At 37.1% G+C, this 17,863-nt stretch overlaps 1 protein-coding gene across 2 annotated transcripts in view; it reads left to right on the forward strand.

The window, feature by feature from the left end:
- STRN3 (striatin 3) overlaps positions 1-5,782 on the forward strand; it is a gene marked incomplete at both ends in the record, with an annotated part of 65,463 nt that extends 59,681 nt beyond the window's left edge. For both annotated transcript variants that reach the window (XM_082000509.1, XM_082000510.1), the window contains 5 exons: positions 1,003-1,170; positions 1,435-1,575; positions 2,944-3,051; positions 5,415-5,501; positions 5,613-5,782. In XM_082000509.1, the coding sequence (XP_081856635.1) occupies positions 1,003-1,170; positions 1,435-1,575; positions 2,944-3,051; positions 5,415-5,501; positions 5,613-5,782 (674 nt within the window). The remainder of the gene's footprint in view (positions 1-1,002; positions 1,171-1,434; positions 1,576-2,943; positions 3,052-5,414; positions 5,502-5,612) is intronic.
- Between the last annotated feature and the right edge of the window lie 12,081 nt (positions 5,783-17,863).

The raw sequence follows: 17,863 nt of genomic DNA on the forward strand, positions 1-17,863 counted from the left end.
CAGTGAGATGGGGAGGGATGGGAAGCAAGTGCTGTCTGCACCGATTTAGGAGGACCACTACACCCCGTCCCTTAAAACCAACATAGAGCTCGAATTGTGCCTCTCTGCTAAAATTTTATTCAATACAGTCTAATGACTAAAAATGGTCTGATTTGTTCATGCAAGTAGGATTGTTGGTATAATTTTCATGAACCTCAGACAGAACTGTCTTAAGTGACAAAGCTCTTTTTTAAAAGAGAGAGCTCTAACAGGATGTTTTTCCTCCATAAAGCTTGTTAGCAGAGTTTTGGTTTACAAAACCAACTTATTTTTAATTTCCTGCAAAACTAAATTTTAGTGATTTATCTAGCTTTATTCCTTTCCATTTATCTTTTTCTTTCATTTCTCTATGCGAAGCCTGGTAGAGAATAGATTAAAAACCCCTCTATAAAAGACAATGATAAAGTATTAGGGAAAAGAAAATAAGAATGTGTTTACTTGTTCCACAACAGAAATAATCTTGTTTTAATTATTAGAGTGCTTGAGAGTTTTAGAGCATGCCCCTGTGACATCAGAGTATGCTGAGTAAAAACAGCATTAGGCATCAGTATTTAGGTGGAAAGCCCATTTTATTAGGTGTTTTTGCACCTTGTACAAAAGAAGGGTTGTGACCAAGCATCTTTAAGATGGTGAATTTGGAGGGAAGAAGCAAGTGCCTCAGAGGAAGTGGTAACAAGTGTGTATCATTCTGGAAAAAAGGACATGGTTATTTGTGGGGTTTTTTGATTGGTTTGGTGGGGTTTATTTGGTTGGCGTTTTTTGGTGTATGTTGTGTAGGTTTTTGGGGGGGATGTTTTGAGAAGGCTGGCAGTGGTTGTGCAAAATGAACTCCTGTATTGAACAGGAAGGGCTGGGGGGATATATGACAGTTTTAGGTGGAATTTAATTTATATTGAGGTGCAAGAAATATTTAATGTTTCTTCACTAAAAAGGTTTAATTTCTGAAATTCTGTTTTTTTCCAGAGCCAAACGTTCTAGCTGGCACATTAATTGCTCACACAGATGCAGTCTGGGATCTTGCTTACAGCGGTGTAAAGAATCACTTACTATCTTGTTCAGCAGATGGCACTATTAGATTATGGAACCCACCAGAAAAAATGCCCTGTATTTGCACTTACAATGGAGAGAAAGGTAAGTGTTTGCAGTGGTTTTGAAAAATCTGTTATGAAGGGCAGTTGATGATGCGTCCAGGCTCATTATCTCCATTTATCAAAACTAGGTAACAGAACTAAAGGGAAAAGATCTTATAATAAAGTAATCCTGGTGCTGTAGCACTACTCTGAAGAAGGGAACGAATTTCTTTAAAGTAGGAGTATAAAACAAACTAAATGTTTAAACTGTCAAGAATTTTAAAAGTGTTTCATTCTTTCTAAAGACAATTTTTTCTTTTTCTAGAACATGGAATACCTACATCAGTTGACTTCATAGGTTGTGACCCTGCTCATATGGTGGCATCTTTTAACACTGGCAGCACAGTCATCTATGATTTAGAAACATCACAGTCAGTGGTAATGCTTTCATCACAAATAGAATCTGGTAAATAAAGCTCTTCTGTATTAAATATCAATTTTGGATGAGGTACCTTTATCCAAGTTTTATTACATGGTGAATTAAATGAAAAAGTTTTGCTCCTCTCCTGCATCATGCAATTTGAAAGTTGGTTAGATGCTTAAAGATGCTTGGAACAGACATGATGGAAAAGATTGTGGAATAGCAGGATTTGAAAGCGATTAGAGATAGTGAAAGCAACAGTTTTGTTCTCTAAGCTAAGATTTCTCAAGATTCAGTTGTCTGAATTGCATATTAAAACAGAGTTTTTGTTATGTAGCCTTGACATGGAGAATATTCAGGTAAGTAAATAAGTGAACTTAGCAGAATATTAGTTCAGTGTAGAAGTCTGCACAGGTTGTGATTAAACACTTGCTCCTGTGTAACTTTTAATATTAGAAATTTTGTTGCTACAGGTAAGGTGCTGTGAAGATGTAGCTCTTCAAGAATTGTATGTATCTGATGAAACTCTAGATTGAGGAGCCTTCTGTTCTTGAACCTGGGAAAATGTTCCATATGGAAAACCTCCAGTTTCTGGTCATTCCTTTCTATGAAATGAGATCTAAAAGAATAATGCAAGGGGAGAATTTACTTCTCCCCTCCAAGTAGTCTGGTTTATTTAGTGATTATACTCACAGTATTAAACAGCTTATGTAAAGACTTCAACACAAGTTACAAAACTGTATAAAAGCTATATTCTAGGTAGCTTGTGCAAAAACTGTCATTGACAGCAAGAAAGAACATCACAAATTGGATCCAATTTGAAGAGAGGATCTAAAATGGAATCAACAAAAATTAAGCACAGAAATGAAGGGAACAAGCCTTAAAACACTGGCCTATCAAGATAAGAAAATCTTTTTTAAAGAGTATTCTAAAAACTTCTAAAGAGATTTTAAACCATTCATTGTTTCTTTAAGTGGAAATGAGACATAAATATATCTGACAGAATCTAAAAGGTTAGGTTGACTTCAGTTATTTGAATTCTATGTGTGTTTGCTTTTCTAAGCTAAATCTTTTTTTGTGTGTGCTAAGCATATATTACAGATGCCACAGTTTGTTTCTGCTTGGCTAGTGCTGCCCTGAGGTAATGCTTGGTTTGTTTGCAGCTCTCAAGAATCTTTCATGTGTATAAACCACTTGTACAGCTTTAACTTTACAGTATATTAGCAAAGTATACCTGGCTTAGCCTCATCCTGTAAAGCAAGAAGCTGTTATTTGTTTCTTAGGAGATTCATTGATGCTTTTCCCAAAATGTTATTTACATAGTATTAGTTAATATAGTAAGTTAAAATATTCTCATTTTAACTTCAAGCCTTTCTTTAAGGCAGGTGAATATTTTTCTTATTTTATTTTCAGGTGTACAATCAAATAATCATATTAACAAGGTAGTAAGTCATCCCACACTTCCTGTAACTATTACAGCACATGAAGACAGACACATCAAATTTTTTGACAACAAAACGGGTAAGGATAAAGAGAACCTAACTTCTATGTATGAATATGTTTCAAGTAAATTGGGATGGACATAGGGAGAATCCATTTGTAGAAAGATGACTAGTGATGCAGTTTTACACAAGAGAACTTTTGGTATTTATAAGATTAAACCTCTTCAGTACTTTTTCTGTGAAATAGTGATATCTGTTGCAATTGACTTCAGCAGTCAGAAGATACTCTCTCAAAACAGGCAGAGAGTTTTGATGGACAAGAAGGTCCTCTTAAGGTAGTGCTTTGCTAATTCATAGAATAAGTCTGCCATTTTCTTCCTGTCTTCATAATTTCCATGCTTTTATCTGTAAGCATTTACTTACATGCTTCTAACTCTAAGCATTAACTCATTTATATTTTTCAGTTCTCAATAGTAAAGAACATTCCTTAGTACCTATTAAGGCAAGAAGTAACTCTAAAGTCATTGTAGTACTGGAATTCTGTGTTATACTTAAGTTGCTGATTAAGTTCATAAAAAGGATCTGGAAAAAAGAGGAGAAAGAAGGGTATAGGGAAACTGTCATGACAAAAAGGTGGGAATAATTGTAAAAATGAACATATATTTCCAGTTGGTCAAATTATCAGCCACTTCCTGCATGTTATCCTACCAAAGTTGGAAGAAAAAAAAAAATCAGCATAAGCTGACTTCAAGTAAGCACATGTGCAAAGCCCTTGTTTTAAGTGTTTGGTTTGGGCAGGGTGGGGAGTGGTGTTCTTGGGTTTTTTGTTTTTAAAAGCAAAAAGCTAAGACATTTTTTTCCCTTCTCACCTGTCATGAATGCATGTGTTTGAATTGTGGTCATTACATGCGTTGCAATGATTGTCCTGAAATTAAAATTTATTACTTTAAACAAGCAAAGATCTAGAATAAGGAGAAAAGTTTTGCATGAACAAATAATTAAGTCAAAGACCGGAAAGAGAAGGTAGAAGTAAATGGTCATTTTGTGAAATAAAAAATTACCAGGTCCTGGAGGGATCAGCAATAGTTCTACTTAATATGAATCATCTGAACAAGGGGATAGTATGTTGCCAGTTTACTGGCATTCATTAATTCAGAGTATTAAAGATGAAGGCTGATGAGGAAGAACTGACAATCTTAATAGACTTAAGAGCAGGCAAATTAAATTCCATGTGGATAAATATGAAACAATGCATGTAAGGAAAAATAAACTTTGTAATATAAAATAATAATCACTGAGCTGACTTATTACTCAAGGTAAAACCTTGGAGTCTTAAGAAGAGGCTGGATGAGAATGTCAGTTCGTTGCTTAGCGGTCAGAACAGCAAAATGAATGTTAGAAGGAAGGAAAGGAATAATTAACAAAAAGAATAACTGTTAATACCTTTGTATGAATTATTGTTGTATCCACATGTGTACTCCAGTCTTTTTTATCTCAAAAAGGATATAGCCAAATTAAAATGTTTCAGAGAATGGTTAAAATACGATCAGAGACCTTTAGTAGCTTTTAGCTGCTTCAGGAAGAATCCTAGAAACTAAATAGGCTGAGAACCTTTGGGAAGACAGACAACTGAGCAAAGATGATATACCTTCTTCATGTTAGTCATTGCCTTACAGGGATTTATTTCCTCTCTTTTCCGATACATGAACTAAGTTTCAATTGATAACCCCCAACAAGTAACAGATTCAAAATAGAAAGAGGTGGTTGTTCTTCTAATGTGCATTTAAACATTTTGGAACTCCTTCCAAAAAGCATCATGAGATATTAAAAGTCGTTATTAAGAGTCTGGGAATGGAGGTCACTGAAAAGAAATGCATTAAGAGTAGTTGAATGCAGAGGGAACGCCTCTGCTTTGTGACATAACTGAACAGTTAATTATCAGAAGCTGCAGAGTATTCAGAGCAAGTATCACTTATAGTTGCCTTGGTTTTATTTTCTTCTCTGGTTTATCACCAGTAGCCTCCCTCCTAGCAATGGCAGAGTTAGATGGACCTTTGGTATCACCCAGTAAGTCCCTTTTTACAAAGCTTCATCAACACTTTGTCTAATGGGGCAGGTATTAGGACGTTTAAGGGACTAAAAATTTAGGTTCTCACCCAGTCATTTTAGGATTGGTCTTCATTGTCATCAATACCAGTTAAGATGCCAGATGGATAAAAAGAATGCTTATAGCAGGAATGCCTTTTTGAGAGTTGTGTGGCACTTACCCATATGCTTATACAAGAGTCTGCAGTTGACACTGAAGAATTTCTAGTAGATTTCTATCATTCACATATTAGTGGAATCTAAATAAGTGTGTTATTCTATATGGTGTTTAATGGGAATGTTATTTTTAAAAGAAGCAATACATCAGAGGAAATTCACTGTTTATTTTGCTTTTAGGTAAAATGATCCATTCTATGGTTGCTCACTTGGATGCTGTCACAAGCCTAGCTGTAGATCCTAATGGAATCTATTTAATGTCTGGAAGTAAGCGGGTTTTTTTAATCTTCTGTATGCTCTATAAATTTTATGTTTGTGATGCACTTAAGTGTCTGACAAATCTAACTTTGTCTTTTGTCTTTTTTTTTTCCTAAACAGGCCATGATTGTTCCATTAGGTTATGGAATTTGGACAGCAAGACATGTGTGCAAGAAATAACAGCTCATAGGAAAAAGCTGGATGAATCAATTTATGATGTAGCATTTCATCCGTCAAAAGCATATATTGCCAGTGCAGGAGCTGATGCCCTTGCCAAAGTATTTGTGTGACATAGCAGACCAAACCTGCGTCATAACAGCAGGTCTGTTTGGACAAAAAAGAGGGAATGCGTCACTGCCATCAATGATAAGGTTACCAATAAGACACTACATCTGATCTGCCTGGGTTGAAGGCTCTTATGTGGGGCAGGTGTAAGTTGGTGAAAAGTCACCACATCTTGAACAATGTCAGGCTCATTCATTTAACTGTAATTACTGTATTTGGGGGGTGGGGACAAATACAAAAAAGAAAACCAGTATTTGTAGCCTTGACTGGATATGAACTGAGCGTATGTCTGTTCTTTAGGTGTCTTTAAGCAAACGTGGAGTCTGATCTTACAAAAGACTTTTATTTTGGACTCTGTGTGCTGCCTTAGGGTTAGGAATGTGGTGCTCTTGTGGGGGGAAGTGAGCTCCAAGAGTAGCTTTCTTTTCATCTCTTAGTAATCTTCTGTTTATCAGTTGAATGCCACAGATTCCCCTTTTAAACTTTTATTTTGCTTTAAAGAAAAGGAAATTTAACTTAAAATATTTTAGCATTAGTTGCACAAAATGTTTGGATAAAATTCTAGTTTTTATAAGTCTTTTTATATATTTAGCCTGTCACAACAGTGCTCAAGATTGTATTGATAATGTTTTTCTGCATTATAGAACCCTAAAACACAGAGATCTCACTGACCCGCTGCCGTGTAACCACACTCTTCCCTTCTTTTGCCTAATACAGCTCAGCTAAGTCCTTGCATAAGGATGCTAATTCATCATCATCGCATAACTGTCTTCATAAGTAAAGGACTGTAAAACGTGTTCAGATGAAACACAGAGGGGTTAACACCCCCGAATGAACTCTTTAAAAAAAAAAAAAAATTTAATCTTGGCATCCTATCACTATGTGATATTTTGTACATCTTACTGTATTTACGAGTTTATTTATCAAGGATTACCCATCTTGCTAATGGCCTATTGTTATTTATTTCACTTTTTGTTGGTCTTTATATCCTTTTATGTAGCGTGTTAAAGGGCCCTGTATATCTATTATGGCACTCTTTGAACAGTCTAAAATAGATGAGAAAATGGGACATTTGATAATTCTAAACTTGCAAACCAAGAATTTCTTTTTCTGTTGGTTAAGTTCCTGGAGTGGAGTTGATTCCAAAAAACAATATTGTTTCAGAACTTTTGGAGTGAAAAATATTTTTATTTGCGTTTCAAATAGAGTACAAAAGTAGTTGATTCAAGATTCATAAATCTGCTGTGTTTTGACTAGTTATTCCCTGCTTTTATTTTATTTTCAGATGTGCTTCAGTTTATGGTGTAACTAAAGATTTTGTTTGTGTAATGCATGATTAATACAATAAAGTATTTTTTCTAGTCTTCCACAAAACTTTTCTGATCAGTTTGCGAGTTTTGATGAGTTTTGTAAGGTTTCTGTTTTACAAACTATGAATCAGCAAATTTTTAAGATTGTACCACATAGCAAAAGTACAGCTGTTGAAAAATAATGTATATAAAATGCATATAATAAATATTAAATGGTGTACCTGTATGTTACTGTTGGCTACATTATTTTGTGTTGCACAGTTTGAAAGTGTAATTCTACAAATTACTGAATTACGTCTAAATTTTAGCAAAATGACCATTTGTCTATTATGCTTATAAGCTGCTTTGGTTTTGGAAAATTGTAATAGTTGTCTGATGTCAACCAACTGTTCAGTTTCAGGCAGCAGTACCCACATATAAGAACATGTTTCCACAATGTTTTTATAAGATTTTTTTTTTACAAGAACAAATTGAAAATTGCTAGTGTATTCTTAGAGACTTTATAAGATTATAATGACACTGGTTTTCACTGTCTCTGCATATGAAGTGATTCTTGAGTGATTTAGGAGCTGGAAAGATACTCTGTTTTTATTTCAAACTGCCAACACAATTGTGTTGAACTAAAAACTGTTTTTTTCAATAATTTTAAAATTCTTAAAATTTGCCCATATGTCAATTTCTTTACAAGTCCTCCAGTAAAGATGATGCACAAAAGGACAATCTTTTTGCAAACAGATAAGCTGCAGGTCAACACTTAGCTACTCTGTGGTGAGTCACGTTCCTGAAAGTGGAAGCAGAAACAGAATACCACAATATGAATCTTAGATTTTCATGTAAAAGTCCTATCTCTAGGTGTAAATTATGTTAAGCTGGAACATGTTCCTATAAGTGGTTATAACTGTATTGTTCCATGTAAGTTTCCAGTTTTGCAGTGAGGATGTATCTCATGCCATCTCATGTCAAGCAAATTAGATTTAAAAAAAAAAAGGGAAAAAGAGGTGCTCATGGTAGGCAGAATATGGCAGTTATAATCTGAAATTAATCTTGTTTTACTAATAATGTTACATTGCTTGAAATGTTACACTAAATTATAATTGTACAGAAATTGGAGAATTTTGTCCTTTATCATGAAGATTGAGGTGAGGCCTTTCAGTAACTGCTTGTAGGACACTAAGACTTTACTTTTGAAAGTTAACGTCCAGCTGATTTGCACTTTTTGTTCCTTCCAGTCTAAAGCATTCAACTAATCAACAGACAAGAGAGTATTTGAATTTTATTGGAAGTAATTTCATAATCGCCTTTTCTGAAGCCAAACATTGTTTCTGGCAGATTTTCCAGACTGCTGCATTTTAATGCTTAAATGAAATGTGATTGTTTAATAAACATTGCCATGCATAACATTTACTTTTTTTTAAAAATTGTATTAAAATTGAAATGGTAAAACCAAAAATATTTGCTTATTTTACTTAATTGAAATCATAACGGTCATCTTACTTCACTAATGCATAGTGGATTAAATGCTGTAGTGAGGCTTCATTTATTGAATATTGACAATCTCTAATACAGTCTGAGTTTATTTATTGTGAGGTATAACATGCTAAAACCTTTATTTGTTTTTTGGTTTTTAGAACACAAGAGCTGTAGTACTGGTGATGGGGGAAAAAATTATAGTGCCAAAATAAATGTTTTCATTTAGCAAAAACAACTTATGAAAGGACTGATTTACTTCACTCTTTAGTAAGACCCAAAGGACTTGCGCTCAGAACCTGGATGGAAAGATACCTAAATGTGTTTTAATACGTTTAGCATTTAGGGTATGATTGATGTAACAGACTTACTCCCCATTTTGCTTTTTATCATAGGAACTGTTTTAAGGAGATGAGTGGTGACTGTAGTCCAGCATCTTGTCTACATAAATATCAAATACAGCTGAGAGAGTATAACAAGCCCTGATCAAGAACCTTCCCTAATTTCAGAAATCCTAAGGAAGAATTTATTTGGAAATAATTGGTAGATTTTCCTACTGGAAAAACTGAGGGCTTGAAGGATACATTATCAGAGGCTGTCCATTTCTTCTATTGATTTAATTGATTTATTTGAAAATTGATAGCACTCTGTCCTGGCATACTCTTATTGTTATGTGCTTCCCTAGCACTTCCCACCTCAAATCAGTGGAAAGCTTCTTGGTCACACAGTGCTGACTGCTCTTCCCTCTAGCTACCATATCACACAAAAGGTCTCTCTAACATGCATCCCAGCTGAGCAATGGTGTTTTTACAGGGAGGCTAAACACACAGATAAGATGATGTACATAAATCCTGCTGGGAAAATGAGTGTAACTTTTTTTTTCCTCCCAGATAAGGTACATGGTATGAAACTTATGACTGACATTACCTTTTAGTTGTGTTTGGCTTCACTACTCTTTGTGTGTATATACATGTTTGTATGTTCTTTTTTAAGAATTAAAAAAAAAAAAAAAAAAACAAAACTGAAGGCTCCAGAATTGATCTTAAGTGCTACATCTGAGGTAAGCATGAATGAAGGTTTACACTCCATATTTAATACTTGCTCTGATACTTGGAGAATACACATCCTTGAGTCCTATGCAAACTAAATGGCTTATATGAATAGATTTTAAAAAATAAATAGTTCAAGCTACAAAATGTTATAAATGTCATAAAAATACATTGCTTTGTTTTCTAGTTTTAACACAGAACCAAATTTTGACTGACTTGATAATGGAAAACAACATGCTTTCTTTTTAGTCCTCTCTCGTACCCGGATATCTTAATGGCCCCCCCAAGAGAGGTTGTCTAGACTTTCTGAAAGTGTACGTATAGCAACAAAATAATTCTATTTTAGAATAGTTACACAGTTTAAGGAAGTTAATTTAACTTTGGTGAGATCCCTAGTAATGAAAAGGAGGCAATGTGAGGTAGCAGAGTTTGTAAGTTTTCAAGAATCGCTGAAACCTCTGACTTCAGTGCTGTAAAAGTCTCTGCTGAAGGCAGTAAACTGAAAGTTGTTGATGTGTACTTCAGCTATGGTTTAATTTCTTTAGATGCACATCAAACTGAACAGGTGTCAGTGAGGCATGGGTTTTTTGGGATCTAGAACCTTATTAGGAGATCTTTAATCTTCTAATTACTAATTCCCATACATCTTGAATTTAGCATTGATAATATTTTCTCTTGGAAGGTCATGTCCAGCATTCTGGCTGATTTGGTCTAGCTTTCCTGAGGCAAAATAACTGGGGAGGCCAACCGTTGGCCAACACTTAGCCATTCTAGCACACCAAGAGCATCTAGGAGCAGTGCTAGGGCATTTAATCTGGCAGTGGAGTTCTTGCTTTGACGGTATGTAGTGCTGTAACATAACATTGTCAGAGTAACACTAAGTGTCTGGCATGCTGTCTTAACTGGAGCAGAGAGAATGAATTCCTACAAGTGTATGGCTCCACTTTATGTTCTCCATCAGGTCCGTAAGCTATTGATGGTTGTTAGATATTGACGTCTAGCAATAGCAAGTAGCCATTTTAACCTTTTAGTATCTTCATACGCAAACAACGTACACAGTTGTCTTCAGTTACATGGAGAATATCTACAGTGTTGTGTTGCTTAAATCTTAAGTGCTCTGAGACTTTTGATGCTTATTTTAAATTGATTCAAATTAATGGATTTATTACAGAATTGGAAACTTTCTAAACTAAAGGATCGGTGCTGTGAATTTATATATATTTGTAAAATTGAAACTACATGTAGGATTTAATAGTGATTTTGTATTGGCTGTGCAGGTTAGTCTGCCTCTTTGAAATCAAGTGTTATTGGGAGCTGTATCTGGTTTAGCGAAGTTCAAAAGTATTGATATTGCCCCATTCTTTACAAATGCATTAATTCTTTGAAAAGTTATGGTCTTTCAAATAAAAATGCTAGCTTAATTGTTATGTGGCTTGTAGAGTTGTTAATTTCTATCACAAAAGATGTGAGGTGAGATTTATAACCTCTTAAGGTGAAGTGGTCCATTCTACTTCAGCAAGTATAGGACACTTTATCCTAAATATTTCACTTGGTGATCAAGGAGTATTTGTTTTTGGGATGTCTTTGACTTGGATATATTGGAGACCCTTTAAGCTGAAGGGAGAATACCACCAGCAGGAGGATGATTTGCAGCTATATCCTCAAGTTCCTTTGGAGAAAAAAAAAAAAAAAAAAGATTGGCTATCTGGCAGATTTTTTTTTTAAGCAGTTTTCAATGTAACCTGAGGAGGAGCTTTTTGTAGCTGAATGTTTTCGATAACATAAGGATTTTAAATTCTATTCAGTCTTAAGCATTCATTAGTGCTAGCTGACTGGCTAACTTCCTTCTCCCATCTGCTTCTTTCTCTCAACTCTCAGCTTTTCTTGAAAGCTCCAGAGGCTTTGAGAAACCGGTAGGAGAAGAGAGTAGCTTGTATAAATGTTAGGTCGTGAATCCATGTGTGATCTACAGATTTGAACCCTTGAGGAGGACTTGATGAGCTTGGTGTGCAGAGGCTTGTGGCCCACCTGCTGTGGGTGGGGCACAGCTGTGGGGCCTCACCTGTTGCTGCCACCTGGAGAAGGCGGAAATGGCCGCTTCTGGACTGGGCACAGCGGGGCCACAGGAGTCCAGCAGCAAGCTCTGAGCAGGTAGGACAGGAGAGACATTGCCCTCCCTGCCTGCAGCTGTTTCGGTGTCTGTGGAGGGGGAGAGCTGCTCATGTTGTCTGCTGTTGGTCATATACACCTGAGGGGTTTCCTGGGGCTTCTGCCTTGCCTCCACCTGCAGCTTGCCTTGCTGTGTGACAGCTGGCAGCTGTCGCTTCTCTGGCTGTCGGCCTGGGGGGATCCTGGTGAACATGGAGGCTGGGCAGGGGGAGCGACCGATGGCGTCTGGGCGCTCCCCAGATGGAGCCCGAGAGCTGCTGGGTGTTCGCTCATGAATGGCGGCTGGCCAAGGGGACATGTTCTTCCCTCACAGAGGAGAGTTGGCCAATGGGGCTGTATGCTATTGGTGACTTTCTGGTGACTGGCCTGGTTGGCTTTTTTAAACAGACTTTTTTACTATTGTTTCAGGTGTCTTTCCTCTCCAGTTGCTCTTTTGTACCTTGAAATGGGTGAATTTCTGATTGAGTTGTTCTTTAATTAGTATGTGGGGGTTTTTTCTTTCTAAAGAGAAGGCTTTTCTGAGGAAAAAGCTGCTCATTTGATTAGGGGCATCTTTTGCGTTAAAGCTCTTGTGAGACTTGTAATTCAGTGGGAATAAAGAGCTCCTGCTTCACACAGGAGGAATGTCTTCCTTCCCTGAACAGCTGGGAGCAAAAAAACCCAAACCCTTCAGCTCCCTTGGGAAAATACCGGGCGTGCAGCAGGCAGCGAGGCATGGAGGAGGGTGCGGGGCCCTTGCTGCTGCCTCCTGTGTGGGCAGACCGCTCAGCCGGTGAGAAGCACCAGGCCTCTGGCGGAAGCAGCGGCTGGCAGCCATGAATGCTGGTGGCAGAAGCTCTTGCAAGGTCCTGCAGGCGCTCCGTGTGCACTGGCAGCGTGTTGAAGTCTGTGTCATGGCCCCCTTTTATGTCTGGTGGACTGGTCGGTAGCCAGAGGTTTCCCCTGGATTGCCTTACCTGAAGTTTTACTGTGTTACGTAGAAATACCGTTGCATCTGCATGACAGTAAACCTTTTTAAATGGTTTTAATACCCTTCCGTTACTAGGGTAGCTGATAGCAAAACAAGAGCTCTATTTTGGCTTCCTAAATTAGTGCTTTGACTTTTTTCCCCTCTGATAACCCAGGTGAGTGGTTCTGCCAGTCTTAATAACTGTAGTTTTCTGTTAAGATGATTTAGCTAATAGTTGCTGTACAGAATAATTTCATAGAGGCTGGAAATATTTTCTCCAGTCTGAGTGATTTAATACTTGCCAGTTTCCATCCTGCATATGCATTATGTTCTGTCAGAAATTTTTTTTTTTTTGGCAGATAGTTGGGCTTACAGAGGCAACTGATCGAGGTCACTTTCTCTTAATTGTGTGTGTTAGTCTAGCCTCTGTTTAGATTTGAGCAAATCAAACCATTGGGGAGTAAAGTCCTTGTTGTTGTATTTGCTACCAGCATGCTGAGCCAGACGGTTCTGTTTTGTTTCTAAACTGGCTCCTGGTTCTCACCAGAATTAGTAGTTCAACAAGACAAAGTTGTGGACCTCACCTTGTTTAGAATATTTAGATAGGAGAAAGCTGCTGTCACTGTCACCCCTCCTTCCTTCTCTGAACAAGTAGTATATTATTACAATGCCCAAGAGTAAGTATCAGAGAATTCTGGAAATCATATAACTGTGAATTTGGTTTTGATTTTAAAAGATTATTTTAATGACATAGTTTGTTTGATTTGAAACTTACCAAAAATTTAAAAGTGGTGCTAAGTTAGTAAGTAATGTTTGTTTTTCCATCTAATTAAAATTATTTTCCTAAAGCTTGCCAGTCTTTTCTCAATCTTTTGACTTCTTGTTGTCTCTAACTCGTGTTCTTTGGCAGAGAATTGTTTATCATATTTGTAATCTGATCACATACACCAGGGCAGAAAAATAGTTCTTATCCCTTTGCTTACGTTCTACCATACTCTGATTGCTGTTAAGTAGTAAAGGCTGTATCTGACCTCAGCAGAGGTTGGAAAAGTTTAGTTAGCATTTGCTAGCAAAAACAGCTATGCAGAATTCTCATGCCAGTGTCTTAGGAACTGGTCCAGTGGGAAGTTTAGCTGTAGGTTCAGTTATACCCTGAGGCTGAAGGTATATTCAAACTGACGGTGCCTGGCTTCCAGGAGAGTGCCCTCAGCGTGAGGTTAGGCTTCTTGGCAGCCAGGAAGCAATGCTACCTGCTCCTTACGACTGGAGTAAACAAACTGGCCAAAGCAGTGCTGTCTCCCTTCATTATCCCGGGATGGCTACAGTTCAGCCGACCCTGCGAGCATTTGCAGACTGCTCCAGTGGTGAGATGTAAAGAAAAATAGTAAGGACACAGTATTCATTTGTATGTAGACACAGATGAATGTTTTATTACTCTAAAATTTATTTATAATAAATGCCTCTCAGGTAATGGCTTATGATCAAGGATACTTCACTAACCAAACTTGATTGTTTGAAAGGAAAGGAAATTTTGATCCTAATGAGATTAAATTTAGAGTGGGCAGTCTGCTTCAAAGCAGAGATTAAGCCCTTGGGTTTTATCATAGACTGCAAATTTTCAGGACCTAGTCTTCCTTCAACTGAAGCCAGAGGCAAAATTCCTGTGGAAGCAAAAGCGGGCAAAGGAATGTGTGCTCCAGTTGATAAACATATATACTGGAAAGTTACTCATACTTAAATTATAAACTGTTCAGTGCAAGTTTCCATATATTTGGTGTCCATACTAGGATGGCAGTTGATCACAAGCTGTTCAAACATGTTCAGCTTCTCAAGAAAACCCTCTATATTTACTGTCCTAGGTCCAAATGAAAGCCAGTCAGTAAGATTTTTTTTTTTTTTATTGATTTTATTAGGCTGTGGATCTAAGCCTCCAGTTTCCAGGCAGTTTGTTAAAGATACAAGTTGATCTTTTTGACAATGTGCTCAAGCCTTCTATGACAGTTGCGTGCAATGGAGAAATTTTCTGATTTTTGTTGCTTTGATGCTTTCTGGAGCTGACTTACCCTTCAGCCTAATGAAAGGAAGGAAAGTGCTGAGAAAACTAGAATCTCTGCATTTAAAAGCAATGACTTTAGTGGAGCTTGGTAGTGATATTGAGAGTTGCCCTATTAGAAATATGGCTTAAAATCAAGGCATAAAAAATTGTCACTGCTTTTCTTCAGAACAGAGGAAAAGAAGATACAGTATTTGTATTTTATGGTGCCATACTTGGTACAAGAGAAGACCTATGTGACAACACTAATATGGCTTGCAAACAGAAGCAATTAAGAACATTTATGGGAGGAACAACTGTTCTGATGAAACTATTCTACCTCATATGTGCCAAACCCCTCCCATTCTTCCTCTTCTCCTGCTGCAAAATTACTTCATAAGTTGTAGAGAAGTATAGTCATTGGCTTTTGATGCAAATGTTTTTTGGCTGGTTACTACATAGCTCTTCTTTGTTGGTATGGATTTTGAAAGGCAAAGTAAATAATAGTTTTAAAAGTGATGATTTTCTCTTCATATTGGGATGGTCTTACTCTTGGATTTTTCTTGTTCCTTGCTGGTTCAATATTAATAGTTTCACAAGCTGTGATAAAGGTTGACTTCTGAGACCTGCTCTTACACTCTGCTTGAGGGTGTAATATAAAAGATTTTTGCTACCAGGTCACAGGTCTGGAAGTATGAAGACTTCTCTACAGCTTACTGGCCTTCAGCCCTGGACTGTATACCTGATTTTCCTATATACTGCACTTGTCAGACAAGTGTACAGCTAGAAAGCATCACACTATCAAAAGATATATATACAAGGTGAGTCATGGTCAGAGGGGATCTAAATGCCTAAGATTTGTGTAAGGAAGGTGTAAAATCTGAGGTGCCTTGGAACTGGAATAAGACACCCTGGGTACGGAGGCATTCTCTGCAGAGCCTGGGACCATGCCAGCACTTTGGGATAAAAATTTCCAATGAATGACCTGCAAGTTCAACAGGGAGCTGCTTTATGCAGACACAGTCTATACACCTCCCTGATGAAGTAGCATGCAGGAAATAGTGAGCATGGAAACGTGTCTGATGTCCTCTGTGCGTGTAATCCCTGACGTGGAATCTCATCCTGGAGATAAGCTTTTGTAACCTTTCCCTCAAGGACAGAGAAAGGCATACGGCCAATGTAAGAGGAAGTTGTGCACTTTTCTCAGTTCTAAAATATCCTATAAATAAAGAATTCACTCAGGAAATGTGAGACAGGTTTGGTGTCTTCCTTGGCCTTCTGGAAGTGAAGGATTCCAGTGCTCAGGCATACGTCCTAACCAATGCATGGCTGGAAGTTGCAGCCCTTACTAGAAGTTATCACGGTACAGAAAGTAATTTAAATTTCTTTAGGACAGCAAATTAATAGAATTTTGTAAATTTAGATTGCTCTGGAAGCTCCAGTGGGAAGGGTGAATTTTGGACTGTGCTAACTACTAATTAATGTAAAATTCAGAAACAGTTCTGGCAGTTGCAGTAAGTACCTAAACCACTAAGCTTAGACTCTTCTACTCTTCTTCTGTGTGAAGGAATCTTTTTTTTTTTTTATGTGCAGTGGTACGTCATCAGCAATGGGGTTGCAATCTGAGGTCCCCTGAGCCTTGTGAGTACTCTTCAGCAAAATAGTGCATAGAGGATGACAGAATGGGTTGGGGTTGTTAAGGAACCTTTTAAAGATCATCTAGTCCAGCTGCCCTACTACGGTTTTTCATCAGCCTCACTAGAGAACAGAAGTGAGCTCCTGCAGGCCATATTCTTGACTGCTAGTCCTAATACCTGCAGCAACGTTCCCAAATGATGGTAGCTGCAGGTCTGTTCACATTCTTTGTACTGCTTGGTCCAGCAGCATAAAACTGAACCCTTGCACATCAGCTTCTTACCCAAACCAGAATTTCAAATCATGTCTGCTTACCCGCTACCTGTTCTTCCTCCAAACTTACATTCTATTTACAGCACAGTCCACTTTCTTTCCCCTCTGGCTGACTATCTCACCAGGTCTCAATCCTTTTATCCATATCCCACCAATGTTTTTTCCAGATCAAAACTGTGCTCACAAATGCTTGCTTCCACATAAACTTTGTATATTTAAAAACATATTTTCTGTACCCACCACCTCCTACCTCGGTGTAATCAGGCTGTATGAAGGGTATAAGTAATGCGTCATCACCACTCCTGTGAAAGGGAAATATTTGGATGTTTAGCTTGGCAGCTTTCATCATAAAAAGACTTTTATGTTACAGGATACTTAAAACAGCAGCAGTCCCAGTTTTCTTGCAATATATATTTCTATAAAAAGTTTATAAACTAAACAAACTTTTGCACAAAATTGGTGTTGCATATGAATGTATACAGCAATAGTGGAATATTCTTATTTGGAAACACATAACAAAATTAAGGATAACAATTAATAGAAAAATACAAGGCATCTTTGCCATTCATGTTTAGTGTAATATGTAGCCAGTCATAAGTTATTAAAAGATGCACAACAAAAGCCTGATGAATACAACACCTTCTGTGCCACTCCATAACTACTATGGATTTTACACTCAATAGCAGGGGAGGGATGGAAAAAGAGAAACCCTAGATTCATAAGGAAAGTACTCTTTTATTTTCTATTATGTATTTTACTTGAAAAAAAGCTTTATTTTCTAAAGAATACTTGATGTCTGTTATTCACTTCTGGAATAACTCTGTGAAATATTGCATCATTTTAACCACACTTATGTAGGTATAGAAATATCAACACATTACTAGGTATGTAATCAAATTGAAAAAAGGCTTTAAGAAAACTATTCTTTCATCTTCAGAGAACCTCACACATCTTTAAAGATGTTTTTACTAGCATTAAAAAGTTGTTATTCTGTGAGCTGCTGAATCCCACTTACATGTCTGCCTACTTTCTTCTTTTCTAACCATGTAATCTGATATAAATAAGTTTGATTTCAAGGTTTGAGACACATTTTAATTTGAATGCTTTCAGTTCCCCATGTGTGGTCTAATTTAATCTCTTTGCCCAAGATTCCTGTCTCTAACTGTCTAACCAATAACAACTTTGTAAAATCAAGACAGTAC

Source organism: Phaethon aethereus (assembly GCF_964289735.1).
Source record: "Phaethon aethereus genome assembly, chromosome: 5".
NCBI classification, from domain to species: Eukaryota; Metazoa; Chordata; class Aves; order Phaethontiformes; family Phaethontidae; genus Phaethon; species Phaethon aethereus.